The 27,998-nt window shown below is 39.6% G+C and overlaps 1 protein-coding gene and 1 long non-coding RNA gene across 3 annotated transcripts in view; one reads left to right on the top strand and one right to left on the bottom strand.

Annotated features, from left to right (window-relative positions):
• The window catches only part of Kif4a (kinesin family member 4A), a 102,443-nt gene that overhangs the window by 74,362 nt on the left and 83 nt on the right, over nucleotides 1-27,998 (bottom strand). The window contains exons 2-7 of one of the 2 annotated variants that reach the window (NM_001400930.1): nucleotides 27,583-27,892; nucleotides 27,351-27,465; nucleotides 17,959-18,149; nucleotides 15,841-15,933; nucleotides 13,084-13,250; nucleotides 12,768-12,862 (exon numbers count right to left, since the gene is read on the bottom strand). In NM_001400930.1, coding sequence (NP_001387859.1) covers nucleotides 12,768-12,862; nucleotides 13,084-13,250; nucleotides 15,841-15,933; nucleotides 17,959-18,149; nucleotides 27,351-27,465; nucleotides 27,583-27,702 — 781 coding nt within the window. In that variant the 5' untranslated portion in view covers nucleotides 27,703-27,892. Of the gene's footprint in view, nucleotides 1-12,767; nucleotides 12,863-13,083; nucleotides 13,251-15,840; nucleotides 15,934-17,958; nucleotides 18,150-27,350; nucleotides 27,466-27,582; nucleotides 27,913-27,998 lie in introns of both variants that reach the window. The other variant, XM_087600908.1, reaches the window with a different exon arrangement.
• LOC120099344 (uncharacterized) lies at nucleotides 18,483-26,159 on the top strand. The gene is made up of 3 exons (XR_015646982.1): nucleotides 18,483-18,695; nucleotides 19,208-19,359; nucleotides 23,002-26,159. It is a non-coding gene; the product is annotated as an uncharacterized LOC120099344 (long non-coding RNA).

Genomic DNA, 27,998 nt, shown 5'->3' with positions numbered 1-27,998 from the left:
CAGACATTAAAAACATACATCTATACATATAAATAAACAACATATAAATAAACAACATTTAAAAAATTCTGACAAGGGGTTAAAGACAGCTTAGTCAGTAAAGTGACTGTTTGGCAGCATGGAGACCTGAGTTCAATCCCAACATCCTAAAAGGGCAGCATGGGAACGCATGCTTATAATCCCAACTCTATGGAGGTGGAGACAGACCAGAAAGCTTAAATGGCAAACCTCAGGCCCCAGGCCCCAGTGGACAACACCAAAAGAATGACTCCCAAGACTGACCTCTGTCTTTTACACACACACACACACACACACACACACACACACACACACACACACACACACCACACAGTCAAAAACGTTGGGCAATGTTTGAAAAGACAGTTCGAAACAGTTTGTAATATATGCATCTAGCAGTTCTACTTGTAGAAATTCAAACTAGGCTGAGCATATTGTATTTTCTATGGTGCGTTTACACTAAGCACAAGACATCAGATGCAAAGGAGTCCATACTGAAAAATTAGTGTAGGACTGAGGTTTGGGCTGCGCTTTCCCTTTAAGGAGAATAGAAGAGAGCACAAATGAACTTCTGGGATGCTTCTAATACTGTTTCTTCATCTGCCTGCTCTTTGTGTGTATTTCACTGAGCAAACATTCACTAAAATGGTGCAAGTATCACCGGGGCACTTTTATATGTGCACACTAATACTTCAGTGAACTAACACACTTTCTACTTCCTGTAATGTATTTGCAATCTATCTGGTGGTCGCTTAAATAGCCAAAATTGAAACAAAAATTGGGATAAATGTAATGGGAAATGTACTTATAACTGAAGTAAGAATAATACCTGGAAAAAGCAATTTAACAAGGAATGAAAAAGGTCTATAAACATAAAAGTATATTCGACCCATGAGGCAACAATTTCACTTAGCAAATCAGTAACAATATTTACTGGAAAAAGGAATAATCTCATGCTGTGCCTTTTTGGGAATAAGATAGCATCTATTTTAAAATTTTGTATTCTGGGGGAAAATGGAGGATTGAAGGTATGTGACATGCCCTATATTCTGGTTGACTATTCTTCAGGCAAGCAGCTGCTGGGCCAGTCATACGAGTCAGACCGCATGAGTGTAGGCTGAGAGACACGAAGACTGTTTATTTCTGATGCTTCCCCCAGGTGGATCAATGGCATGGCTGTTACTAAGTGTCAGCTCATGGGAAGAAAGCATTGTGTCCTTACTATGTAGATAACTCTCATGGCAAAGCAGCCGTATGCTTGAGCCTTGGTGAACAAAGGAAAATCTACCTAAACAGCCAGAGTAGAAGCAGTATACTAAAACACAACTTTTGCTTTGTTCTTTTTTAAGTTGAAGGAAGAAGATAACTTAGTATTGAAAAAAAACTCTAAAGAGAACTAAACAATTAGCTACTATTTGCAAAAACAATACCATTTATCATTCCAAATATTAAAATACTAAAACAATTCCAATTTAATTTGGAAGCTAGATTCCCATGAGAAAAACAACTTCATAAACCCAGGGTATATTCTTCGACACCCTTCTTACTCACAAATAAAAAAGGCAAGAGAAATTATACCAATAAATATTGGCAGAGGTAATTAATTTTCTTTTTACCAATTTCATATCGAGAAAACTCAAGACTGTAATTAATAAAAATTGTATTGGAACAGAAATATATTACCAAATGGATGGATTTCAAGAACATAATGTTGAAGAAAATAGTTACAGAACACACATACATAATGAAGCCATTTATGTGAAGTTTAGAAATTGGCAGACTATCAGTACATGTTGCTAAAAAGTACAAGAATAGAGAAATTAATGAAAAAGACAAATGTGACAGCCCTCACTTAGAATAGTCGTTAAATCTGTTCCTTAATCCAATGTAACCTGACCTAATTCCTTAGACTGCTTTGGCAAAAACCCTTGAAAGCCTCAGTGGGAAAATCTATCCTTTTCTTGGCTTTCATTATGTAACAACAATGAAGCATTCACCACAAATGACAATGCCTTATGCATAGAAACACAGACCTGGCCTTCCATGTATCACACCAGGCTCTGATTCCTCAGGGTCCACATTTGACTACTTTACTCCTGGCCTTACATCGTGAGTGTTCCTCACTAGTATGTAGTGCTGCTTTCTCAGTATCTAATTTGCATAACTTTCAAATATATGTCTCTAGACCAGATGTTCCTAATATCTCATCTGGAATTTACTACCTCCTCCTGGACTTTTTCTAATATGTATTCCAAATCTGACATACTCCGAATCAAATCCAGAAGTTTTTCCTCAGTGGTCTCCTTTCTACTAGTCACTTGACAGCAGAGGGCATTGCAAGAAGAAGCACATTAGGTAATGTGGTTATTGCTGTAAACATCACACTCACGTAAACAGAGATGGCTGCAATGCCTCTAGGAGGTATAATCGCTTGGAACCAAAGTTGTGCATGTGGCCCACTGTGGATAGTCATGATTACGTGACATGGCTGTGCTTCATTCCCACCTTTCTCTCAGTTCTTAGCACCTTTCACTTCATCTAGGACTCAACTGTGGCGTTTTTTCATTACCTTCTTTGCCTCAAAAATCAAATCAGCCACTTAGATATGCCTGCTTTCCTCATTCTCAGTAATACAGCATGTAGCAATATTCTGAGGATATAGCCACCCTCTCTGCAGGTATTATGGAGGAGTCTAGCAACTTCTGTATTTCACAACAGGTAGAAAGTGGTTCCTTCTAATAGAGGAAGACTTATGTTTGAGAATGGAAACTGACATAATTCCATTAGTAAAAGCTACACCCATAAGACCCTCTTTCACGCTCAAAAAGACTTCAAATGCTAACAAGCACCTACCAAATTCCCCACAGTGTTAATTTAGCTGACAAAGTACAGAAATATTATAGGGTACTCTGTTGTTTATTAGACACAAATAAGAGAACAGAAAAAGAATTAATAGTTACAATGAAGCTACCAGTTCCTAGGACTTCTGCTAGTTTCTAACTATGAATTTGTTTAATCAGCATATCTCTCAAGAACATGCTTTTACAAGTGAGGTAAGTAGAAGTAGTAGGTCAAAGATAAGGCAAGGGTAAGCCCGCAAGTACAGTCAGTGAAATTCAGACTGGGGATTCTGTAGGACAGCCTGGATTCTTCAGTCAACAAGTTCCCATGGATGTGAGGGGAAGGAAAGGCTGGAGGAGTTATAGACAGATTTTTAAAGGATCAAGGAATTAGGATGTGGCACCTCACAACTGCAACCTCAGTCTTTAGTGACAATGGTGACAGGGACAGTAAGTAGGAGCATGAGTTCGAGGCCAGCCTGGACTTAACAGTGAGACCCTGTCTCAAACAGAAAACAAAACCAAGGGCCTATCAAATAACAACAAAGTATCGGTCTTATTTATATTCTTATTCAAATAAATAAAATTGGAGATGATTTAATTAAGTCACTTTAGGCAAGAGTCTTTTAAAAAGAGTTCTTTTTTTTTTTTTTTTACATATATACACTGAAATGAAACAAGACATCTGGGATTCATTTAAGAATATTATCCATCTACAGCCCCAAATCTGCCTACCTCACTAAAGTGCTATCAGAGAAAGAAAGTAGGCAGGATACAGAAAAAACAAGACTGGTCACATATTAATCACCATTAAAACTGCGTCACATGTCTAGGGGAGGCACCACTTTTGTACATGCTTGTAAACTTTCTAAAGGGGGAAAGAAAAGAGGCAAACTCGGTATCAACCCAAAGATCCATACAAGGAGTACACAATCCAACAACCCAGGCACCAAGTGAAAGAAGAAAACTAAAAACATAAAGCCAGTCAACCAATCTCAAATGCGACGCGAAAAAAGGAGAGAAAAAGTACAAACTAAAACAAAACACAAAATTAGACATGGAGTAAAATACAAAGTAAGCCTATTTGCAATATTATGTCAACAAATTTAAGAAGCTACACAAAATGAGTAATTTTCTGAAAAATACAAACTAGCAAAATCGAATCAACATATTAAAAATCAAATCATCAAAAACACATTTGAAAATAATTCAAATATTGCACAAATGGTATTAAAAGCAAAACTGAAAGCTTTCCAAATCATTTATTTTTAAACTAATATTAGATGGGAAAGCACATATACAAAAAAAATTACAGGTGCTTTCTCACAAGGCCAGATTAGCAAAAGTTCTAAGAGGTAATTAAGACAGTAAATCCATCAGCAAAGAGAAAACATAGCATCTCATGGACAATTCAGTACATTATAGAAAACCTATTTTTAGAATTCTATCAACAAAGTGTAGGAAAAAGGGTATTTCCTCCCTTTTAATCAATGATAAGTGATAAGATACAACACTATTTTATTCCTCTCTTTTGTTTTGAGATTGTTTCATATATAGCCCAGGCTGGCCTCCAACTCGCTATGTAGCTGAAGATGGCCCTGAACTCCTGAGCTTCCAACTTCTATTTCCCATATGTTGGGAATATGGTGTACCTATTATGTCTACTTGGTACTCATTTCTTTTAAAAATATACAACTAGGGCTGGAGAGAAGGCTCAGTGATTAGGAGCACTGGAAGCTCTTCCAGAGACCCCAGATTCCATTTCCAGGACCTAAATTGTGACTTATAACTCTCTCTTTTGGCCTGTGTGGGCACCAGGCACATATGTGGTACACAGTCACACAAGCAGGACAAATAGCCATAACACATAAAATAAAATAATAATTGAAAAGTACAAATGAGCAATAAAAGGCCACTTTCTTAATAAATGTACAGTAGATAGACAACAGCGAGACACTGGGGACTCTCTAGCTAGAGGATTAAAAAGAAGAACACCTTTACCCCTGGCACCACCCAGCATAACCCTAATGAAGCTTATGAAAGAAGTGAGGCAGAATGAAATGAAGAGACCAAAGTGTTTAACTGAAAATAATGTGGCATCACTCAGAAGGCAGGGGCAGAGGCAAGTGGCTCTCTGAATTCAAGATCAGCCTGTTCTACAGAGTGAGTTCTGAACCAGCCATGGAAAACCTGAAAGAAAGAAAGAAAGAAAGAAAGAAAGAAAGAAAGAAAGAAAGAAAGAAAGAAAGAAAGAGAGAGAGAAAGAGAGAGAGAGAGAGAGGGAGAGAGAGAGGAGGGAGGGAGGGCGGGCAGACAGGCAGGCAGGCAGGCAGGCAGGCAGGCAGGCAAGCAGTTGATACCCACTGAGACAATCTCTGAAACACAACTGGAAGATGAGAGAAGCTAAGAAGAGAGAGGCAAGGTAGTTAGGTATCAGACCAAGATCTGAAGAGGAATATTTTCCTAGACAACATAGAAAGCAGAAAAGCCTCAAAATATCAACGAAGCTATAATATGCTGGAGTAAACCTAACATGACATGTAAATAAATAAATTGTATCAAGACGGCTGCAAACTTTACCCAAATTCTCCTTAATTTATTAATTGAATTTCAATTTTTAGTACTTGACAATCTCATTCTAAAATTCTCAGAAAGCAATTCTGACAAAAGAAAAGCCAAGGGAAACTTGCCTTTCCAGAGTTCAATATAATACACACCTGACTCATAAACAAATCAATACATAGCACAGAATAGTCTAGAAATAAATCCTTCCTTCAAGGGTTTTGTTTGTCTGTTTGTAGTGTGAGGCTTGAACGTAGGTCCCTGTGCATGCTAGACAAACATCCAACCACTGAGCTACACTCCCTGACTAATGAGAATACTCTTCAGAACATCAATCAGTGTGCATGCTCTTTTGGGAACATGTTTTAATTTTACTCCAGGACACACTTAGGTGTACAAGAGGGTAAATATGTGCTTTAAAAAGGAACTTCTTTTTAAGAAGTAGTGCATAAACCACAGGATATCCATGTAAAGGAAAAATTACCCTTAGTTCCTGACTCATTTTATAAGCAAAAACCAATTTAAAACACATCAGAATATTAAATGCAAACTAAGTCCATGAAACCAGGTAGGAACGCACTTAATAATTTTGTAGTAGGCGAAGATTTAATGGATAAGACATCAAAAACCAGAATGTTATTAAAGAAAAAATCGATGGCTTAAAACACATTGAAGTTTTTTGTTCAACAAAAGACATCATTAAAATAGGTATGATGGGTCTGGGCGGTGTTGGCACACACCTTTAATCCCAGCACTTGGAGGCAGAGGCAGGTAGATCTTTGAGTCTGAGGCCAGCCTGATCTACAAAGCATTCCAGGAAAGCCAGGGATACACAAAGAAATTGATCTCAAAAAACCAAAGACATAATGGTCAGTAATATGGTTTGGTGGGTAAAGTTGCTTGCCACCAAGCCTCATGATCTGAGTTTGATCCCCAGGACCCATATAGTAAGACAGAAACAACTCCTACAAGTTATCCTCTGACCTTTACATATCTATTGTGGTTTGTGCTTGTGGCACATATATACAAACACAAACACACATACAAAAATTCAAAACAAAATAGGCAGGAACCGAGTGTGATGGTACCCACCTATAATCTAGCAGTCGGGGGCAAAGACAGGAAGATCCACAGCTCAAGGCTACCTCAGGCTACCTAGTGAGTGAGTTCCAGACCAGCCTGAGCTACAAAACAAACTCCTATCTCAAGACAAATAAAAACAAACAAAAAACCAGGTAACTTGCAATCTGGAAAAGAGTATTTGCAACCTAAGTGCTTCCTACTGAAACCCAGGAAATATCAAGGTCTACAAACCTCAGCAAAGATGGAAAATTCAAAGACCTGAGCAGACATTTAAGAAACAGCAGATAGCCGGTAAGAATACTAAAAGAGAGTCAGCAAATACCATCTAGAAATCTATAAGAATACAGTTTGACACCTATTACAATGTACGAAGCAATCTGAATTACACAGACAGGAACAAGTGGGAACCCTCATATACTGGAGATATAAAATGGTACCAAGCTTGTTGGACAACTGCTAATCAACGTAAGCACATATTTACCCTCTTGTACTCCTAAGTATGTGTTGAAGTGAAATGAAAACATCTTCACAAAAGGACACACACACAAATGTTCTGAACAGCACTTTTCATAATGGCTAAAATTTGAAATAATTAGAAAAAAGATAATGGAAATTAAATCATTGTCTAATCAAAGGCTAAAGGCTAGAACATTATTCAGAAATACAAAGAGATAATCACTGACCAAAGCAAGAATATATATAAGCCTCAAAAATATTATGCCAGGGTGAGGAACACAGCTCAGTAATATAGTACTTGTCTAGCATGTGCAAAGTCATGGGTCCAGTTGTCAGCATTACAAAGCAAACCAATGGAGCAGAGAGGCCGTTATGTAAAGCTGTGAAGGTGAAGCCTGGATTGCCTCGAAGACTCCAAGATGTTCAAGATGCTAGAGTTGTGGGATATTGGCCAAGGAGAGCTGTTAACAGGGTATGGAACCAGCCCGAGAGAGAGAAGTGTGCTATCATCAACACAGTTGAAAGGAGCTGAACATCTGAAGAGTGCTTTGACATCAGGCAGAAAGGCAGAATTTTAAGTTTGTTCTTCTGGTTTTTGGCCTTTCTTGCTTTGGTCCAATAGTTCCTCACTCTGCTCCCTTTCTTCCCTTTTGGAATGGTAATGTCCCATTGTATGTTGGAAGGATGTGATCTGCTTTTTGATTTTCGTTTTACAGGGGATTACAGTTAAGAGACTGTAGGAGTCTCAGAAGAAACTTTGAACTTTTAAACAGTGTATAGAAACTTTTGAAGTTGGACTGAATACAGGTTTGCATTATGATAAGACTACAAGCCTATGGGGCCAGGGAGCAGATTTTGGTGGTTTAGATAAGAATGGTTCCCTATAGGCTCATATACTGGATTTTCTACTTTTAATATGCATGCACACACACAGACACAGAAAAGATTTTATATGTCTATATAAAATCTTGGATCCATAATGAGAGAAAACATTTTTATTCTGACTGACTTATTTTACTTAATATAATCTCCATTTGGTTCCATTTTCCTACAATGCCAAACAATTGTGTTCTTTGGCTACAACTAAAGTCAGCCTTAATAAATGAATTTTAATGATTCATTTATTTATATGTGCGCATCTGAGTAACTGTGCACGTGTGAGCATGGGACCAGAAGATGACATGGGGTATCCTCCTTTATAGTTTCATGCCTATTCCTTTGAGGCAGGGTCTCACCTGAACCTGGGACTCACACTTTCACTAGTAAGACGGAAGCCTGCAAATCACAAAGGTGTTCCTGTCTCCACCCTGTTCTGAACTGCAGACATTAGCAAGATGTCTGGTTTATTCCAAGAGTGCTGTAATCCAAACTGTGGTCACGATTGCTCTGCAAATTCTCTAAACTTCTGAGATCTCTCTGTAGCCCCAGTCTTAAGGTCTTGCTGTGGGCCTGGTCTGGCCTAGAATACATAATCCCTTTGCTTCTGCTCCATTTTTTATCTTGTTAATCTTTTTAGTCATCCTTTATATTTGAGTGGATTAGGAGTGTGGCCTTTTTGGAGGAAGTGTCACTGGGGAAGGCATCAAGGTCTCAAAAGCCCATCCCGAGCCCAGTCTCTCTCAGAGTCACCAGCCTCCCTCCACTTGCGGATTAGGATGTACTTCTCAGCTACTTCTCCAGTGCCATACCTGCCTGCCTGCCACCAAGCTCTCTGCCATGATGACAATGTGACTAAACCTTTGAAACCGTAAGCAAGTCCCTGACTAAATGCTTTCTTTCATAAGAGTTGCCTTGGTCATGGTGTCTCTTCACTGTAATAGAACACTGACTAAAACAACTGTGAAATTATAGATATATTAATTAGCTTTGATTGTGCCAATCATCTCATAATGAATTTATATTACTAAGATACTGCACTATCTTGAACATATATGATGTTTATTTGTAAAGAATAAAACTCGAACTTAGAGGGGAAAAATCACTCTAACAACAGTCAATTCTAATTGGCAAAACAATCGATGAAAAACATGTAAGATTTGAGATTTGCTTAAGCAATGAATAAATGCTAACACAGAGCTATAAAGTGCCTGGGTGTAGAAGGTGTACCCCCCCACCCCATACACAAAGCCCTTAGTAACTAATGGAAGCTTTATAAGTCCAAGCATTTAAGGAGATGTGAGACTAGTCACTAGCCCATCACTAAGCTTGTGTGAGGGCAAACTAGACAGAATACAGACTGTACAGGATTAGGTCAAGAAAGCTACAAGACTGAAACCCACTAAGTAACACAACCAGAAACAAGGAATAAACGAAAGCACAAAAATAACGTCACCATGTCAAAAATTACGAAAAGCTCTTAACAAACAGCCATCCATAGTAAAAGTAATGCTCACCATGGGCATGGTGCTTCCTCAGCATGGGCAGAGGCGTCTACAAAAACTGCACAGCAAACAAGAATGCGACAATATTCACACTTACTACTTCTACCAAATAACGTACTGAAGTCTCTTCTACAAGGACAAGTAGGCAGAGAAGAAATGGAACGCATCCAGATTGTAAAGAAAGAAGTACAATTCTCTCTTCACAAACCCTATATAGATCGGCATCCAGAAAGATCTAAGCAAACTATTAGAACCAACAAACTGCGTAGGCCAATGGATACAAGATCAACTTATTAAACTCAATAAACAATTTTAAAATGAAATTAACAAAACAATTCCATTTTAATAGCTCTGAAAAGAATACTTAGAAATAAAATTAACAGAACCATTAAAGTAATACTTTTAAAAAAATGAAGCTCATTAAAAGACAGGAAAGAAAACAAGCCAGCATTCGCAACTGCGAGACTGAACACTGGTGAAGGCAATGCTCTCCAAACAGATCTGCCGACTGGATAGGACGCCTATGACAACTCCTGCTGGCATCATTGCAGAAAGTGATACGCTGATCCTTAAATTGCCATGGACATTTAAGAAACCTTGAAGAATCAATGCAATCTTGAAAAAAAATGTTGAAGGTGTCACATTTCTTTCTCAAGTTCAAAAGTCACTACATAAGAATAGTAATCAAGTTAGGGAGGGATTGGTGAAAGCAGAGAGCCAGATCCAAGGACTAGTCCAATCACTTCTTTACAAGGGGAGGGGGCGCCCAACAAAATTCAGTGGGAAAAGAATAGTCTTCGAACAAATGATACTGGACAACTAGATATCCACATGTACAAGATTGGAAATAAGGAAATAATCTTAACCTCACATGCGAAAATTATTTGAAATGAATCAAACATAACAAATGGTCATTTTCCCTAAGAAGATATACAAATTGTCAATGAGTATTTCATTTCAAACAATTTTCATCATATAGCCATCTCTCCAACCCATATTTATGTCCTAGGAAGACTAGAATTAAAAAGACATAAATATGGGTTAGAGAGATGACTTGGTGGTTAAGAGCACTGGCTGCTCTTCCAGAGGTCCTGAATTCAATTCCTAGCAACCACACGGTGGCTCACAAGCATCTGTAATGAGATCTGATGCCCTCTTCTGGCTTGCAGGTATACATGCAAACAGAGCACTGGTATACATAAAATAATTAAATAAATCTTTTCTAAAAGACATAAATATCCAGTATGGTGGCAAATGCCTTTAATCCCAACATTCAGGAGGCAGAGACAGGAGGATCCTTTTGAGTTCAAGGACAGTGTGGTGGTCTACAGAATGAGTTATAGGACAGCAATTCTATTCACACACACACACACACACACACACACACACACACACACACATACCCCAAAAAGAAATAAATATTCATAGCCAATATGGTAATGACACATGCCAATAATTCCTGCACTTGGGAGTTAGACATACAAAGATTAAAAGTTCAAGCTTTGGGGGGTTGGGGATTTAGCTCAGTGGTAGAGCACTTGCCTAGCAAGCACAAGGCCCTGGGTTCAGTCCCCAGCTCCAAAAAAAAAAAAAGAAAAAGAAAAAAAAGAAAGTTCAAGCTTTGGCTACACAGTAAGTTCAAGGCCAGCCTGGGCTACATGATACTTGATTGAAACAAACAAACAAACAAACAAACAAACAAACAAGCAGCATTAGTCATAATGACCAAAGAAACAAAGGCAATCAAACAAAACTTGGAAACCACTCAAACATGTCTAAGGAAGAATGCATGCAGTGAAAAGTGTTCTCTCTATAAAATGAATTCTTGAATTCCAATAAAAAGGAATGAAGCATTGATACATGCTATAAATGGATGGATTATGAAACCATGATTTGAGAAAACCAGTCAATGAAGGAAGGGCTAGAGATGTAGCTCAGGATTAGCATGCACAAGAACATAGGTACTGACTCAGTCAATGAAAACAGGGCACATACTATAAAACCTTCCATATGAGATGTTCAAAAGAGTGAAATGTGTAGAGGGCGAGAATTCATTATTGCCAGGGCAGAAGCAGACACTGACAGGAGTAGGGAGTGACTGCTAATAGGTATCAGAGTCCTTCAGGGAGGAATAAAAACATCCTAAAATTTATTTTGGTGATGGTTAAACAACTCCTTGTGAATATACTAAAATTCACTCATTGTATATTTTAAAAAGGATTGAATTTTCTTTATAGAAAAAAGGTTAAAGTGGAGCTAACCAATAACCCAGCTATTCCCTTCCTATCTATGTTCTCAAGATATATTTACAAGATTGTCTGAGGTCAGGCATAGCGACACACACCTGTACCTCTAGCACTCAGGAAACGGAGGCAGGTGGATCCCTATGAGACCCTGGCCTGGTCTACATATTGAATTCTGGGTGAGCCAGAAAGAAAGAGAAAGCCCCTTTCTCAAAGCAAAAACAAAACCAGTTTGTTTGTATAAAAACTTATATAAAGAGGCTCAGAGAACAATACTTACAACAGCCAACATTGGAAAATTGATGAACGGGACAAAATGTGGTATATCCATATAACTGAATATTACTCAGCAATGAAAAGAACGAAGTACTGACTACATGCTACATGACTGTATGCTAAGTGAAAGGCATCAGTCACCAAAGCTCATATATTGTCTCTAGAGATAGATGAGGAATGGGGGATTGGCACTATAGGTTATGGTGCTTCTCTTTGGGATGATAAAATATTCTTAGATGAGGCTATGGTGATGCTAGCATAACTCTGAATATACGAAATCCACTGACATATACAGTTTTAAATACAATATGTGAGTTATATTTCAATTATGTAATCTCCCAAAAATCAACTCAGAACTAAACACTTAAAAAAAAAGAGGGCAAGAATCTTTAAAGGTATATTAAGAAGGCTAAAACTCAAAGTGAGAATATAAAACAAGGGCATGTATAAAACTGATCCAGAAATTAAAGCCAGATGCCAAAGAAATAACTCCTGCACATCACTGGGTTGCTGTCATATTAGAAGTTTCCAATGGCATCAACTTTCACGTGACTCGAGCAAAGATATGAAACCCATGTTAATAAGGTTTACACATGGCAACATCTGCAAGGGACAATGGGTACACGGAACAATAAACTGGAATGTTTTAATTATAAGTCTGTAGAGATAAATTAAAGCTAGAATTTACTGGACCAGATGTAAACCAACTGAAGAAGAGATTTCAATTTCACACCTGAATTTGTGAATCGGTGCAAGGGAAAGGATCATTTTTCACTATTTCTGAAAGTAATCTCCAATTTGAACTGTAGACACTTACAAGATGAACCGAAATATTCCCTTCAAAATACCAACAGTAGCAACAAAAGCATGCAAGTTTTCACTGAGAGCTATGACCATAATTGTCTCACCCTCTTTCAGACGATCTCCCTCGGCCTTGGTTTTCTTCTGTCTTTCTGATCCAGCAAGGTCTACAAGATGCAGCTTGGAACGGAAACTGCTATTTCTATGGTGATAACAGGAAGACACAGTGAAAACAATACACGAGCTTAAAAGTAGTTGAGTTATCAGAGCTGATTGGCCAGCTCTCATGCCTTTTGAGACAGGAAAAGTAGCTCCAGTGATCATTAATGCTCATCCTTCTAAAGTTTAAATGTCAAATCAACCTAGGCAGCCACCTGGCATTTGGCCTTCACAGAACATGACAATTGTGACGCTGCAACTTACTTGTCATTTTTCTTCCTTTGCTCGATGGAGATTGTAAAGATGGCATGAGACCGAGATGACTGGGAGTTCATAGCTGTGGAGGCCACAGTCCTGCAGTTGTTACCCTGCTCTAGACAGGAAACAGTGTCCGAGGCAACTAGCACAGTCTTCTCCGTCAGTCCCACAATCTAATTGCAAGAGGGAAAAAAAGCCTTCCTTGATTCCTTCTTCTAATACTTGAATAGAAATATAGGGATTAGCAAGTGCAAAATGTCTTCCTGTTGTAGGAAAACATCAGTATACACAAGGGTTGTAAAAGGGGGACTTTTAAAGCAGGAACTCTGTGATGATGTCTAAGAAGCAAGGTCTCCATGTTCCCTAAGAAGTTGAAACAAAGGGTACTAGATAATACTGGAGTCAGAGAAGGTCTCTAGATCTTGGAGGGTAGCTAGCTTCTAAGGAGTCCCCAGTCAAAGTCAACTTTTACCCTGAAAGAGATCAAGTACAACACAAACTGCTACAGCAGTCCTCTCTGCTCCACATTCCTTCCTGTACCAGCAATCCATTTTATACTCCATTTTCTTTTAAAGGAAGCAGCATGGCAGTTTTTACTGGCCTAGGAAGTCACAAAACACAAGTTTTGGGCGCAGTACTTTAACTAACTGTGGGAATTTACAGAAGTCACTCTCTTGGACTTTGAAGGTCATGTGATAGGACAAGGGAATTCAGGAGGTTCCTGCTAGCCTTAGTATGCTGTGAGCGTATTCCTAATCTGTACCTGTGGCTCTAATTTCTCTTCCTTTATTTCTAGCTGCTGACTACATATCAGCCAGAAATCAGCACATTATAAACCAAATTCATCTTGCTCCTACTGATACCGTCTCCTCACTGCTGCTCCATGTCTATTAAAAGCTCTATCCTCAAAACTTTAAATCATTGTCAGCTCCTCCCACTCCTTCATATCCATGCATCACCAACTCAGATATTCTTGGAAATTGATTACTTCCTTTTTGTTTTGTTTTAAAGCACATCTACAGCAATATTACGTCCCCAATCACATCTTTATCAGCCTGGTCTTTCTCCCTTTCAGTTCATTTCCAGTGAGCCTTTCTAAAATGCCAGCATACTACTAACCTATACTAGATGATGAAGATACAAAAATCATCCTCTCTGAAGGTCCAGGAGCAACAAAGTTAAGAGATAGGCACAGAAGATAAAAAACGCAGTATGAGTAGCCAGGCAATGTTTTCTTCAGAAGTCTTGCACAACTGTATACTGTTGGTAGGGGTTGAGGGTAGGGAGAAACTGAGCTGCTTCACAATCTTTTCCTGAGAATCCCCTTTCAATTCCCAGAACGAGTCTTCTGTCCCAGACAGACTGGTCTAGGCTTATTTAAGTTTCCTGCTACAGTTACTCCTCACTGTAAAGCGGCTTTCTGTTTTATTGTACAAGTGTATGTGTATACACGCCCAGCTGCTACTGCAAAGTGTCTGCCAAAGTCTATGTGCAGACGTCAGATGACAACTTGAAGGATCAGTTCTCCACCTCCGTCTTGTGGGTTGCAGGGATTAAACTTAGTTATAAGGCTTGGTGGCGAGCATTTTTATCTGCTGCATCATCTCAACAGATCTTTTATTTCTTAAATGCTATCTTAAAAATGTTTACAAACTTGCTCTTGCTCCAGTTTGTATTAGGGACACATACTTTTTTAATTACACAATCTTGCCTCAAACAAGGCCTGGGATTTAATTCCTGTCTTCATGCTGAGCATATAAAAAATCTTATGACATGGTCAAGAGGTAGTTCAGCACCCACACTCTTCTTGGTGATAAAATATATTTTGCCTAGGTTTCTTGTCTTCACTATCCAAATTATTTTCCTTTATGTTTCAAGCTCACAGGGTCTAATATTTCAAGTCTGGCTTTAATACCTGGATACCAAAGTAAGAATCCCGAAGGAAAAGAGGCTCAAAAGAACAAGCACCTATTCTTTGCTTGCGCCCTGAATAGTCACTCTCTGTTCTTTGTGAAGAGAAAGTGGGGAAGGAGAAGACAGAGAAGCTACGATTTCCCACATTTCCCCAAGTCTGTACTCCTTGATGTCATCCACCTGTAGCCCAATTCTTCCTGTCCTGAGTACTCAACTACAGGACCTAGACCATGGAGCCAAAGCTCTCAGAGAAGTGATCCCCTCGCTACAGGTATGCGTGTTATACTTGTGTTTAATTTCCTCCTTTGTTATACCAGTCTAGAGCCCAGTACAGTATCTGCTGGGGATATGCAGTAGAATTGTCTGTGATCACGGCTATCTCTCACATCTGTTGTAGACTACAAAGTAGTCAGAAGCCACACAGAAAGGTGTCTCCTTGATAAGTGGTGAGTGTGCCTAAGGAACTGCTTGTCCAATTTTAATTAATTATACTTTAAATGCCTTCTTGTGGCACGTGGCTACCACACGAGAGAGCTTAGTTTCAGAATCCTGTAAACAATTAATGTTTAATTGCTGCTACATGCTTTAAGAAGTAGCAAGAAAATGAGGAAGCTGAATTCTCTTCCCATAAGAACACTCATCTAATAATTCTAGATTAAATAAAGGAATTAGTGCTAAACAGAACCTGAAAGACTGAGATGTTAGCAATCATTTAAAACCACAGGGGTAAAGACAAGGGGCATGAGCTTTAGTAGTTATCAACATTTGTAATAACATCAAAAAATGAGAAGGAAAAAAAGAAAAGAGAAACAAAGAAAAAAGGAAGGAAGAAAAGAAGGGTAAACACACCTTTATGCCTTCCTTAGGATCCTCCCGGATATTTATTTGAGATGCTTTCTCACGAGATGAACATAGAAGGTCCAAAATTTCTTCATTATAAATCTGGTATTGTTGAAAGAAAATGACAAGACATGTTAACAGTGGTCATCTGTGTGTGGATTGCAAGACCATAAGTAATTTTTTATTACATTTATAAAGGCTGTAATGGGCACGGGTATAACTCTGTGGTGGAGGCTCTTGTCTTGCCTGCCATTCACAAGACCCTAGCATTGCAAACAAGAGGAGCAAAGAGAAAACAAAGGGGAGGAGAAGGGATGCGAAGAGGAAAGAATGAGAGGAGACGAGAGAAATAGATACAGGAGGGGTGGGGACAGGAGGAGACTGGAGGAGAGGAAAACAGAAGAGGGGGAGGGGCAGGAGGAGAGAAGGAAAGAGAAGAGGCGATAGAGGGGAGAGGAAAAAAGAAGGTAGAAGAAAAAATAAAGGGGAAGAGGAAGAAAAAGGACTTTATATGTATGAATTTGGTATTATTTTTTAGGGTTAAGTTCATATAACAAAATTAATAGTGCTTTTAAGATAGTCTCTTGGAAACAGCAAGCACATGAGAAGTTATGTTTGGTGTTCAAATTCAGTTCTTTAAAAAAGATTTGCATTATTTAATTATGTATACGCTTGTATATATGTGGATATGCATATGTGAATGCAGGTGCCCATGGAAGCCAGAAGCATCTGATCCCCTAGAGCTGGGGGAGCCGAACCTGGGCATTCTCCAGGAGAGCATGTGCTTTTCTCCAGAGATACCTCTCCAGCCCCCAAAGTCAGTTCCTTGATATCATAACAGCATCACTTTTACCAATTTAACCGACTAAAATGTAAGTATTAGTTGCTTACAGGAAAGCAGGGTGGAAGTTGGGAGCAAGAGAAGGGTTGTAACTGATATGTCAATAAAACAGTAAAACTTTTAACTAATGAACAGAATGATCCATATGTGATATGCAGGACGCTTCCTTACTATTATTGCTGACGTCACTCTTTAATATGCTAGTTTCTGCAGTCATTTGTATGTTCAATTACCTTAAACAAGGCTGGACTAATCAGGACTAAGAAGGCTAATCTGGGTGGGGTTGGAGAGATGGCCCAATGGCCCTCTACTGTTCTTGTAGAGGACCCAAATTTGGTTCCCAGCACCTATGACAGGCAGCTTACAAGTGTCTCTAACTCCAGCTCCAGGGGATCCTATGCCTCTGGCTCCCTCAGGAACCTGCATTGATGTGTACATACACACATATATATGAATTTAAAATAAAACAAGAAAAATAAAGGATAATTGTAATCATCTTTAACTCCCCTTCTCATTATCTCTTATATTTGGTAACAATGCAATTCAATATCAGGATTACATACAATTTATGAGTACATGCATAAACTTTAGAAGTTTAATTATAATTCCTCATATATAGATATCACTGCATCACTTTAGTAGAACCAATAAGTTAGCCTCCCAGAAGCCAGATTCTCTAAATATGCCTTCTGCCTTTGGGTGTCATGAGGTTAGATACAATTAGACAGTCAATTTTATACTGATGTACACAAGAATTCAGGTCCCTATAAGAACAATGTGTTTAAAATCTGTTAGTCCACTGATCTCTCCCAAATACATGATCTAAGTACCCAGATCATGGTCTGGCACATAGTAGATGCTCAATAAGTATCACCACTTATACATGGCATAACATTTTTGCCTGATTTTTAATAACATTCTCATGAACCCACAGCAGCATTGTAATTCAAGCCTTAGCACTGAAGTGAAACGGAGCCCTTTTCTGCAGTCTCCAGAGAATCAGTGATAGAAGCCAAACTCAAATTAAAGAATTCCTATCATATTTTTGTACGACAGTGCCAATTCTTCTAACAATCAGATTAAGTAGATAATTCTAATTAAGAAAAGAACTGGGTAGCATCCAGCGCCAACTGAGCAAGTAAGTTTTTGCTATCAATTTATTAAAATACAATTTACGAAAAACTCAATTTGCTGATTTGAGTCATGCCAAGAAAAACCTCATTTGGATGTATTTTCCTACTCAAAGATGATCTTGAATTCAGAATAACTGGAGAGAAACCACTTACCTCCAAGTAAGACACTTTCAGAGTAAATTCAAAGTCAGTCTTTTTATTAATTTCTTTGAAGAGCAGTTGTATTACCCTGGGAATAACCCCAATGGCTGAGTCATGTTCTTGTTCTGCAGTGTATGCACCTCCCATTGAATAAGTCTTCCCAGATCCAGTCTGCCCATAGGCCAGGACAGTTGCATTGTATCCTGGCAAGATAGAAGCCATGCAGACAGTAGTGCTCAAAGCTATTCATCCAGTAACACAATTTCTATAGCCATCACTTGTAAGAAAATTGAAGTTGCTTTCTTAGGAGAGAGTCTATTCAGAACAGCAAATACAAAGGAAAGTTCTGTGTGTTCCATGGTTTTGAATTCCTCAAGAAAAGCAAAGAAAAGTACTGACCTCCGACTGTGCCAGCTTTTGAAAGCCCTTAAGAGCTAGGAAGTCAAATACAGACATGACTAAGATAATAAAGGCAGCTAGGACATGGTAAAAAGCCTTTCCAAGATTTATACTTGAGTGTTTGTACTTCCAATCTTGAATAATTCTAAATTATGGAAAGCAAATACAAATCTCAGCCAGGCAATGGTGGTGTACACCTTTATCCCAATGCACTGGAGACAGGCAGAGGCAGAAGAGGAGGCTAGGGGATCTCTGAGCTCAAGGCCACCCTGGTCTATAGAGTGAGTTCTAAAAGAGTCAAGGGTGCATCGAGAAACCCTAATCAGCCACAAGGAGCAAAAACGATTCTGGTATGTATTTTTTTTATGAAGGCCTTGCCAGATATGAAAGCACACACCAGTATCTAGAAATTGGGTGTCTAAAACAGGAGGATTAAGAGTTAGGATTAGGACTCAGTGATTAAGAGCACTGTCGGCTCTTCCAGAGGACCAGGTCGATTCCCAGCATCCACATGGCAGCTCACAACCATTTATACCTACAGTTCCATGGGATCTCATGCCTTCTTCTGGCTTCTGTGACCATCAGCCAAACATATGGTACATAGACATACATGAAGGCAAATAACCTGTACACATAAAATAAAATGAAATAAGCCTTTAAAGAAAAAAATGGGGGTTGGGGATTTGGCTCAGTGGTAGAGCGCTTGCCTAGGAAGCGCAAGGTCCTGGGTTTGGTCCCCAGCCCTGAAAAAAAAAAAGAAAAAAAGAAGAAAAAAATGAGTTGGGATGGAAAGAGAATTGAAAAGAGCAGTATTTTAATTTTTTTATGAGGACTAACAAGTTCCTATCTGGGGACTCCACAGGAAGATCAACAGAGTCAACTAAGCTGGACACTTGGGACTCCCAGAGGCTGAACCACCAACCAAAGAATGAACATGGGCTGGACCTAGGCCCCTACACATATAGCAGATGTGCAGCTTGGTCTTTGTGCCATTTCCCCAACAACTGGGGGCAGGTGGGTGCTGTGCCTGAACTTGTCGCCTGCCTTGGATCCTGTTCCCTTAACTGGGCTGCCTTGTCTGGCCTCAGTGGGAGAGGATGTGCCTAGCCCAGAAGGGAATTGATGTGCCAGGGTCAGGTGATATCCAGGGGGCCGTCCATCTTCTCAGAGGAGAAGGGGAGGAGCTGTATAAGGGTGAACTGGGAGGAGAGGGCAGCCTGATATTGGAATATAAAGTAAATAAATAAATGAGAAAGAAAAATCCCTATCTGACTCCATGCACCCATAGCCTTTAAGTACATCTAAATATGACATAGACCCCTTGCTATTATGGAGTATTAATACAGAATCATCCTTTCAGAGATGTTCATGAACCAGGCCTGGCAAAGTTTTCCTGATAATGCCAGCACTTTCAAACAGTTCAAACTAAGCTGGGTATGATAGAATCCATCTTTAATCCCAGAACTCTGGGGACAGAGGAAGGAGGATCTCTGAGTTTGAGGCCAGCCTGGTCTACAGAACAATAGTGAGTTCCAGGACAGCAATGGTAAAATAATAAGACCCTGCTTAAAAAACATCAAGACCAGACTGAGTTAATAGGGATCCTCTCTCTAAAACAGGACAGAATTTTTTTTTTCTTTTTTTCGGAGCTGGGGACCGAACCCAGGGCCTTGCGGTTGCTAGGCAAGCGCTCTACCACTGAGCTAAATCCCCAACCCCCAGAATTTTTTTTAAAGTTCAAGATATAATGGACTAAAAAAGTGGGTTAAATGTAATCCAACTGTAAGTAAAAATAGAAAAGATCAAAAGGATATCAACTCACATTGTAACCATTTCCTGTGACCAAGAGTAAGGTAAACAACTGAGGTTTTTCTATTCACATTTTATAAATTTATTTATTTATTTAATGTATGTGAGTACACTGTAGCTGTCTTTAGACACACCAGAAGAGGGCATCAGATCTCATTACAGATGGTTGTGAGCCACCATGTGGTTGCTGGGAATTGAACTCATGACCTCTGGAAGAGCAGTCAGGGCTCCTTAATCTCTGAGCCATTGCTCCAGCACACATTTTATAAATTATTACATTGGATGCACCATGGAATAGTGACAGTGTTTTCTATTACAGTCCATATAATTTGTAATGTTTGCAGAAAGACAGGTAAGATCTATATCTGTTTGAGCTTAGTTCAAGTGAAAAGTGTTATTTTCTATATCTATTTTTATATTTTGTCTTGCTGGAGAATATGAATTACTATGGGTGCATTTCATTTTATCCCATAAGCCTTAAGTTTTGATTGGAACTGGAGACAGATAATTCTAGCTATAACTATAGCAATATCTTTAAAGAGAGAGAAATAGACAACAGATGGGCTATTCACACTTTAATTATTATAACTCGCTAATTGATTATAAAGTAGGGACTAAAGAAACTATAAATTCAAATGTGCTTCAACATTTAATAAATACCTCAGAAAGCCATCCCTTAAAAGAAAATCAGACAGTCTAAAGGAAACTCTTTTTTAAAAAAGAAAATCACTGTATTTTTGTTAAAGCTGTCATCTACTATTTACCCACATCATTTTGGAGCCTGACAAGAAATATCTCAGGGTTAGAGAGATGGCTCAGCATTGGCTGCTCTTCCAGAGGCTTTAGGTTTGATTCCCAGCACCCACATAGTGGCTCACAACTATGGGAATAAAGCAAGCAGACAAACAAAAAAGACCTAAAAATAGAAAATGAAAAAAATCTTTAAAATTTGAAAAAACATATTACTTTAAGTGATGATTATGAAGTTTTAAAAAGAACTTGCTGGTTTGGTAGTTCACTATCTTGAATCTCAGCATCTGAGAGGCAAAAGCATGAAGATGTGTGTGGGTTTTAAAGGCAGCTTGATCTACACAGCAAGTTCCAGGCAAGCCAGACCCTGTCAAAAGAGAGGAGAGGAGAGGAGAGGAGAGGAGAGGAGAGGAGAGGAGAGGAGAGGAAAGGAGAGGAGAGGAGAGGAGAGGAGAGGAGAGGAGAGGAGAGCTTTCCGCTCTAAATGAAAGCTCTTAACCTATAAATTGAAATATATTGCTGTTATAATCTGATATGACTGTCATAGGGGCAAGGAAATAACATTTTATAACTTTCTATAATACTGCAGATAGGTATAAGCTGCAACATCTTGGAAAACCAGGTTTTAGTACTGGGTCTAAAACACTCTGGACTCTGGTACCAGGAGTCCAGAGTATAAAAGTATACTATTGATCTGAATATAAAAAGACCAGATTTGTTCTTACAAATAAGGATGGTGTTAAAAACATGTATATTAGAATCACTTTATTCTTGCCACTGTCTTCAAATAATACAGTTTAATTCTCACGTTTCCCAGGTTAAGAACATAAGAAAAGGGGCTGGAGGGATGGCTCAGTGGTTAAGAGCATGTACTATTCTTCCAGAGGACCTGAGTTCAACTCCTAAGTACCCACTTCAGGTGACTCACCACCAGCTCCAGGAGAATCTGACACTTCTGGCCTCTATGGGCACCTGGACTCGGAGCACATACTTATACAGAGAGAAAGGCAAGGAAGCAAGCAGACAGATGGACAGGCAGTTAGACAGACAAGACAGATACACAAACAATTAAAAATAGATAAAAAAGACTACAGAAGTACAACTATTGACACCTTTACTAGGCTGTGGAGGTACACATTTGAGGAAACTGAACTGACAGTGAAATCCAAAAAATTATTATTTCAGAAATGGCTAAAGAAAATGGTACCTGGCCATGGTGGCTCGGGCAAGCACAGGACTTAGGAGCTCACAACTAGTCTCTACTGCATTACAGAATGAGTTCAAAGGAGGCATGCACTCAATGAGACTGTGTTTTCAAAACCAATAGCAGGACACACATGATTTGAAGGGGGAAACGGAACAATGTTGAGGGCTCTAACTGCAGAGGGACTAGCGGGGTTCAATACGGGACAGGGAGGGTGCAGGGACAAATAACACTAAGGATGTCTGAAAAATCCCTAAGGAATCATGGTATTTTTATTTACCTAAAATTACATATAATACATAGAAATGTATATACATGTTCCCTTTCCCCTAAACAGCTCTAGATTATCTTAAAAAAAAAAAAACCAAAAAACAAACAAAAAAGTCTAGAAGTGAACATAAGACACTTCCTTTCAAGTTGTCGGTCAGGAAGACAAGAGATTCCCCAAATAGCACAGGTTACTACTGCTGTATTCCGAAGGCTGAAGGTTAAGTACCAGTTACTGAAGACAACATGCATTTTACACACTGGACTTGGAGGATCTGAGATAGATTTGACCTGAAAACCTCTTCCCCAGGAACTAACTTTCATAGACCTGCAGGTATTATATAAAGTGCCAAGGGAGGGAAATAACCAACAGTCGTGCCTAGCTCTGAAGCCTATGGACCACAAGAGTTTAGCAAGATATCCCTAAAGGTGACACTCATATCTGGGTGGTAACCAACTGTTTTCTAATTGGACAAAGGTCCTTTCAACAGGAAGGAAATCATGCCTGACACTGGAAACCTAGCCGACTACTCAGGGATAGATCAGAGAATAGAACCTACTATACTATTTTACTAAACCAGTATACTTCCTAACTGCACTCTAAATACTTATCCTTATACCCATAGAGAAGAGTACCACTCACGCTTCAAAGAAGCTTCTCTTTGCAACAGATGGGGCATTACAGAAAATCATAACTGGTCAAAATGCAGAGAACACCTGCTAAAGGGATGCTCACCTCTAATGGACAACACAACTCCTGCACCTAAGAGCCAGGGAACATGGCAGACAAGGAGCAGAAAGACTGTGAGAGCTACAGGACCAGGAAATCTGCGCTGTCTGTGTCGCCTAGAAATGACAAGGTTTCACCCACAGTACCTCAACAGTATGGCGGCCTAAACAAGACCAGAAGAAGAACACCAGCAAGTGACATGCTAACACGGAAGGGACCCTTCCACAGAGAACTACAGGCAACTAACAACTGCTGAGTGAGGAAGCATCTGTCTTCTCCAGGGACAGCCCCCTTAATTGCTATCCATACCAAGTAGTCAGCCCTGAAATCATGTACACATGAGCAACACTGAGTAGACCCCACAGGTTCTATCATATACCGTGCAGTTGAGTGTGTGAGTGTTATATGTAACAGGAATTAAAAAGAGGCCATGGACTTAAGGGGGAAGGGGCAGGGCGTGGTAGGAGTAGGAGGGGGAAAGGAAGCAGGGAGCAATTTAATTATTAATAGAATGGAATGAAGAGAGTGGAGGGAGAAATAGCAAACTAGATGAGAATTAGACAAAATCATGCGAAAGAAAAAAGTAGAAGAGAATTAGAACTATATAATGCTTTTTCAATTATGCAAAAAGAAAAAATTAACTTTACAGGAAAGATTTGGTCGGTTTATACCTTAGACAGATTATTGATATATTAACAATTACAGTAATAGGACAAATCGAAATCATATACTGCCTGACAGGAATCAATGAGAATACAAAAGCATGTCTGTGGTGTTTCTGCTTAAAAAGCTCAAATTTTATCATAACATTAGATAAAAGCAAACGGAAAGACATAAGTGCCTTGTAATCTTCAAGTATCAAAAACAACGAAAGCTTTAAAAAAAAAAAAACAAAGGTTCAAGAACTATTTTATTTTAGACTTGGGGACTAAAAAAGGGCACAGCTAATCATAACACGATTTTTGAACTAAATCCTTTGCTATAAAGGGCATTACTGAAAGAACTGGCAACATTTGAATAGGGCTGAGGATTAGAAGGTAGTAATGCGACACTGCAGCTTCTGTGATTTTGATGGCTAGGACAGGTTATGATGACTCTTATTGGAAATATATGCTAAAGTATTCAGGGGTCATAAGGTCAATAACGTATTACCAATGATTCCAGAAATAAATGGCTCCCTTATGCTGTTTTTGCAACATTTCTATAACTATAGTGTTTTCAAGTTTTACAACAAGGTATTTAGTCTGGAACTATACCTCATTTGGCAGAGTACTTGTTTAGCATGTACAAAGCCATGAGTTTGCTTTCCAATACAGCATAAATCAAACCAAACCAAATCAAACCAAAGGAGGATGGTGTACATCTGGAATCCTAACACTGGGGAGGTCACAGGGAAACCGGAAGTTCAAGGTCATCTTTGGTTATTTAGTGAGTTCCAGGAAAGCCAGCTTTCCGGGAAAGCTCTTAAGACATGAGCCTTGTCTTACGAAAGGCTCTGATAAGATGGCCTGGTGGGTGACAGCACTTAAGGCCAAACCCAGCATCCTGTCTCTGGCCCTTGGAACCCATAGAGTGTTAGAACTGATGCCTACAAGTTATGCGCTGACCAGCACATGTACAATGTGATACACCGGCACACACGAGTCACACAAAACAGATAAATAGAAAAGACATAACTAGATAAAGGTTGGGTCTGGGGAGATGTCCGAGTGGGTTAACTGCTTGCTGTGCAAGCACGAGAACATGAGTTCAGATCTCTAGTGCCCATATAAAAACTGGATATGACAGCATGGATCTGTGCAGCCCCAGTACTGAGAGGGAAGACACAGGGGCATCCTGAGGTCTTTGAACTGTCAGTCTAGCTGAAATAGTTCAGCAAGAGCTCCTTGTCTCAAAACACAAGATAGAGAGCAATAGAGGGAAACACTTAATGTTGACCTCTGACCTCTACTAGACATGCACGAGCAAGGATATCTGTACAAACCTGTGCACACACTTTACACATACACAAAGATATTCAATATCCCCTGAGACATGACATCATTTTTAAGTTGTCTTGGTTTTTTTGGTTTTTTTTCAAGACAAGAGATTTTCTGTGTAGCCCTGGCTGTCCTAGAACTGGATCCATAGACCAGGATGACCTTGAACTCAGAAATCCAACTGCCGCTCTACCTCCCGAGCGCTGGGATTAAAGGTGTGCACCCCCACTGCCTGGCTTAAGTGTTCTGGGTGGGATTTTAGGTTCAGTGTATGCATGCAGGTACCTGTGGAGGCCAGGGGGATACATGTGGTAGGAAAGGACCAATTCCTGCAAGTTGTCCTCTGAGCCTCCCCCACAAATGGTGATACATACACACAATAGTAACTGCAGAAGAAAAAACTGAGCTGTCTAAAAGAAAGCAACTGTCAAGTAGGTCACTCTATGATTCTGGGACTTCTTTGTCAAAGAATAAATTTAAACAGGCACTGGAGATGGTCGTGGTGATGCATTTGTATAACCAGAACATGTTAAGGGTAAACACAGAAGGATCAGGAGTTAAGGGTCAGCTTCTGTTACATGTCTAATTTGAGATCAGTCTGGACTAAATGAGACCCTGGCACAAACAAGACACCAAAAGTTCATTTAATTACTAGAAAGAATTTGGGTGAAAAGTTCAACTAGATTATATGCAACACATTCACTAATTTGTTATGGTTCTAAGTTTTAAGTGAATAACTACTGAGCTCTGTACAAGATTGAGGCTGCCAAAAATCCCAGCAGAAACAAACACAGGGTTACACTCATGAAGTCCCACACCTAGCTGACCAACTACTAGCAATGGATGCCTACCAAAGGAAGGACAATCAGTTTTCTTCAGAGATGTGACCAAGAAGTTACCCATGCACTATAAGATGTTCTGACATACAGGTAACACTGAATTGACTCTGGGTTTAAGAAAAAAAGAATATATAGGCCGAAGAAGTGGACAGGAGGGAATAAGAGATTTGATAAAAAAAAAAACCCACTTATATGTATGTATGAAATTCTCAATAAAAAAAATTAATAACCACTGTAAACTACTAATATGACAAGTAAATATCTCTCAGGTCCTGCTGGCTTTAGATTCCTGCCCTTAAAAGCTTAGCTTCTGCAGTAAAGATTACTAGCTGGCCATAATACTCAATGACTTTAGGGAGGAAAAAAATCTATCTAAAAAAATTCAACTCATCTTTCAATACCTATCTCAAAAGTTCCATATGCTTGGAAATTAACCCAAACTCCCCTAATGGAGTTTAGTGGCATCCTTCAATCGTCATACTATGTTGTAGGAAAACAGTAACACTTCCATAGCTTCTATAGGTACAATTCATACTCCATACACACTACACAGTTAACAGAGTCTCACTATGTAGCCCTGGCTGGCCTGGAACCCTAGATGTGTAGACCAGACCAGGCTGCTCTTGAACTTACAGAGATTCCTTTCTGCTTGCCTCCTAGGTAATAGGATTAAACACATGGGCCATCACATCCATTTTTGGCTACATTGTGAGTTTAAGACCAACCTGAGCTATATGCAATACTGTCTGGGGAAATAAAGAGGAAAAAAAAAAGAAAGAAAAGAATCACCCCCAATTTTTTTAAATAGCTGTAAAAATTTAAACTTTTTCTATGTATCCAAACTCACTTATGTAGTCATCTATGGGTGCCGTGGCACCTGGGTAAAGCACTGGTGGATGGTGACAGAGGCTTCAATACCACCCTCCCGGATCCCAGTTCCCACAGTCATCTACCTGTTTTCTGACCCTGTGGACTTTGAACTCAAGGGCCCAGAGACTATGTTACATATCTGAATATTCTTGGCACTTCCGCAGGTTAGTACACAATCAGCACCAAACAAAAACCACATATTCTTTATTTTTGCTTTGTTTTCTGTTTGTTTGTGAGACAGGATCTCACTAGGTACCCCTGGATGTTTTGCCACCCGCTATGTAGATCAGGCGGGCCTCAAACTCACAGAGATGTCTTTGCCTCCCAAGCACTGAGATAAAAGGTGCTCTGTGAGGTCCCCCAAAACAGCAACATACGCCTAGGTCAAAGATAAACAGGACAGTCTGAGACTAGCTTCAAGAGTAGAAAGACTTTCACAAATGGTACTAGTCTGTAGGCTGTTTTTAAAAGCTATTTCATCCATTCCTCTATTTGTAGTGCCTTTATGACCCACCCATAATACATGCTCAAAAAACCTGCCCAGTGAACAGCCTCACCTTTAAACACGCCTTTTATGAGTGGAGCTACTGCTGTATTAAAGACCTCTTCCTGTTCAGTAGAGGGGTCAAACACAAAATCGTAGGTAAATGATTTATCAGTACCAACCACCACCTGCAAAAGGCAAGAGAGAAGGGATAGGGGAAGGATTAAAAAAACAATGCCTGACCACGCCCCTCCCTCCTTTCAGCCTCAGCTGTGGAGAGAGCCACTCTAGACTTGACTACTCACCTGAGGCTCTCCGGGCACAAAAGAAAGGCACGTCTGGCAGCCCTCATTAATCTCTTTAGAGACAAGGGGGCGACAACGCAGTGCCACTCTTACAGGAATTCCCTTCACCTCTTCTTTCATGGTACCAGCTCAGCAGGTGTCCTGGCCAAGTGAAGCCAGCTCTCCCAGGAACCTTCCGAGGTTGGCAGGAGTAGAAAGGCCCTTCTCAGGCCGTAGGAGACTCGGAACTCGCTGATGCACTCTCCCTCCCAGCAGGATCACTGTGTCCTGTCACTCTTGGCCACCGCCTAATGGTTTGTCAGTCCCAATACTGCAAGGCGAAAATGGTGTCTGAAATAAAGAAACTCCAGCGAGACAGCGACCGTGACCCCAAGCCCTGAAGTGCTACGAAGCACGGAATTTGAGCTAACGTGGTG

Source organism: Rattus norvegicus, chromosome X (genome assembly GCF_021556685.1).
Source record: "Rattus norvegicus strain SHRSP/BbbUtx chromosome X, alternate assembly SHRSP_T2T, whole genome shotgun sequence".
Lineage (NCBI taxonomy): Eukaryota > Metazoa > Chordata > Mammalia > Rodentia > Muridae > Rattus > Rattus norvegicus.
Note: the sequence above shows the minus strand (reverse complement) of the source record. Positions and strands in the feature narration are given on the sequence as shown.